Genomic DNA, 2,500 nt, shown 5'->3' with positions numbered 1-2,500 from the left:
TCTCTCCGTGTAAACCGGTTGCCTTCATTAGTAAACCCGAGCCAATTGTTAATTTCACGTAAGCGACACAAGCGGTGCCACAGCGAAAACCGCAGTTATTCCTCCTTTAATAATGAGTTGCTAAGTAAAGCCAGAAACCCATAAGGGTTGAAACGTGTAACGGCCCCTTGTGTGCTGGGAAACAAGCTTCTGAATGTTCAATTTGCTGAATACCATATTTGGAACAACAAGAGCGAAGGGTTTCCAAATATGGTACTTAGCACTGAAACATTCAACCAATCAGTTCGCACTGAATATTCGGAAGCTGTGAACGCGCGTTACACGTTTCAACCCTTATGGGTTTCTGCATGGTAAAGCATTATCGAGCCCAATATTCTTCCATTTTCCGTCTACAATATTAATCTTCCTGCCAAAAGGAAACATGTTTTACCATCCTTGCCTCCGATGCACAATTTCGCCGGGCAAGACGTGTAAAGTTATCAAAACTAGAAGTACTTTGGACCCACGACCGTGATGCGAAAGGCATGGGTTCATTTTTGATTTTACGTCACAAAGTGTTTTGCAATGAAAAATTTCTTGTTGTGACATTATGTTTGCTTTGGATGCAGGGGGAGATTTATATTTGGAGGGGTTTTTGAATCGTAACTTTCTAGTTTACATTCAAATTTCTTCAAACTAGGGTAGCACTGATCAGACTATGTCTGATTGTCAACCTTCTCAACTTTCGTCATTTGCATACCTTGTTTGACCTGGCAGTAAACTTCCAATCTTTAACGAACTCCACCGCTTCAACGATATACTGTCGAATACAATCGAGGGCCCGAGTGCGGGACTATAGCAGAAAGAAAAGAGGTTAGACGAAAGTGACAATGGTAACCTTCCAAAGCAACGCGAAATAACGTCATCCAAATCTCACCCCGAACGGGAGATCGTAAGCCGCATTGTCCGATTCACTTCCAAAACTGATTCGGCTACCAGCATCCACTGCAACAAACTAGAGAATAGACAGGAAGCACTGCACATGCGTTTACGGAAATTTATTATTCCACTACTACGCCATCATTTTACCATATTTGGTCATGAGAATACGCAAAATATGAGACGGTAATACACTGTGTGTCCCGGTCAGACCGTTTAGAATCATCGCTTGTCACTCGTCATTTCGTTTATCCAATCAAGTAAAGGACATTAGGCTGGCTTTTTTGTGCTGTTTACAACGTTCGCACGCGCCCTGAGGGACAGATGATGCTTTTTTAAAAAACACTTAACACCTAACACTTAGCCCCTGCGAGGTTCGGAAAAATACTACGCAACTCGCAAAATATCCGTGCGTATTATATGTTAAACCATCGAATAAGATATATGTAATGCGCGCGTAAGGAAAAGGGTTAAAATGCACAAAATTGTCGCCCCGCACGGCGCGATAAAAACACGTGCACGCACGTGCGGTAAGAAATCTGCACGCGTGCTTAAAAAAAGGGCTTCAAGGCTGCTTTTCACTCGTGACGCAAGCATAAGGACAAGCAACAAACACAGTTCCATGAGTTGCTCCTAATTAATCTCTTTTGCCCTAACAAAAAGTTACCAGTATATTACAACGTTTTCGCGAGGTAGATTCAGTTCACTTTCCGGCGTTAAACCTTAAATTCCCTTGTGTAATTGCGCGCTAATGAACGTTTATCCTTAGATTGTCACTAAAATGGGTCCACCGACCTGTAATACAGACTGAAGATTTGAATCCGGAAGAGAGGATCTAAATTTCACAGCATGTACAAGCTCCAATACCACTGCTCGAGTTAGAAACAGCTTGTTATGCTCCTGCAAAATTCAGTTTTGGAAAACACAACAGAGACAGAGTCAGAACAGAGTCATTTTCCCCAAACTGAGTTATTGCTTCAGTGTAACACTGAAAGACAGAGCACATGGAGTAGCAGCGCTAGCGTTTGGCAGATTTAAAACTCAGTAGGTGGTCGTTGGCAATAAACTTGGTCATCAACGAAAATAATAAACTTTGCGCTTGATTTTAACAAAAAATATCTTGGCAAGTTTGAAAAGGCCACCTTCAACATTACAATAGCAGGCAGTGTGGCTTAGTGGTTAGGGCGCTTGCCTTGAGATCCGGAGATCCCAGGTTCAAGACCCGCTCTGACCACTCGTCGAATTTGATCCTGGTAGTCCCTGGTTCAACTTCCTAGCTGCAGTTGGACGAAAAAACCTGGGGAGGGATCACCTGCCCAACTGATTCAATGAACAGCAATGGCATATCTCTAAGAGCTGCTTTAAAAGCACCCCTCCAGTCGTCTATCAACCCATCCAAAAAACAAAAACCGGCAAAGCTCCAGCAAAGGCGTTGATCGAAGGTCGGACGCTTAGTCGATCACTTCATTTGAGATGCTCTACAAAGGTTATCCTTTGCTTTCAAAAAAACTGGTGTTTGATGCCTGATCAAACCAATTCCGCCCAACAAACCTTTGGAAAGGTCTCCGTGCATTTCACGCAC

The 2,500-nt window shown here is 43.1% G+C and overlaps 1 protein-coding gene across 3 annotated transcripts in view; it reads right to left on the bottom strand.

The window, feature by feature from the left end:
• Positions 1 to 2,500, bottom strand: part of LOC137978850 (protein unc-79 homolog) — a 53,719-nt gene that overhangs the window by 10,733 nt on the left and 40,486 nt on the right. For all 3 annotated transcript variants that reach the window (XM_068825959.1, XM_068825961.1, XM_068825960.1), the window contains 4 exons: positions 2,470 to 2,500; positions 1,714 to 1,818; positions 917 to 994; positions 740 to 832 (listed from right to left, as the gene is read on the bottom strand). The exon at positions 2,470 to 2,500 is cut by the window's right edge and continues 80 nt beyond it. In XM_068825959.1, the coding sequence (XP_068682060.1) occupies positions 740 to 832; positions 917 to 994; positions 1,714 to 1,818; positions 2,470 to 2,500 (307 nt within the window). The remainder of the gene's footprint in view (positions 1 to 739; positions 833 to 916; positions 995 to 1,713; positions 1,819 to 2,469) is intronic.

The sequence above is a fragment of the Montipora foliosa genome, chromosome 12, assembly GCF_036669935.1.
Source record: "Montipora foliosa isolate CH-2021 chromosome 12, ASM3666993v2, whole genome shotgun sequence".
NCBI lineage: Eukaryota > Metazoa > Cnidaria > Anthozoa > Scleractinia > Acroporidae > Montipora > Montipora foliosa.
Note: the sequence above shows the minus strand (reverse complement) of the source record. Positions and strands in the feature narration are given on the sequence as shown.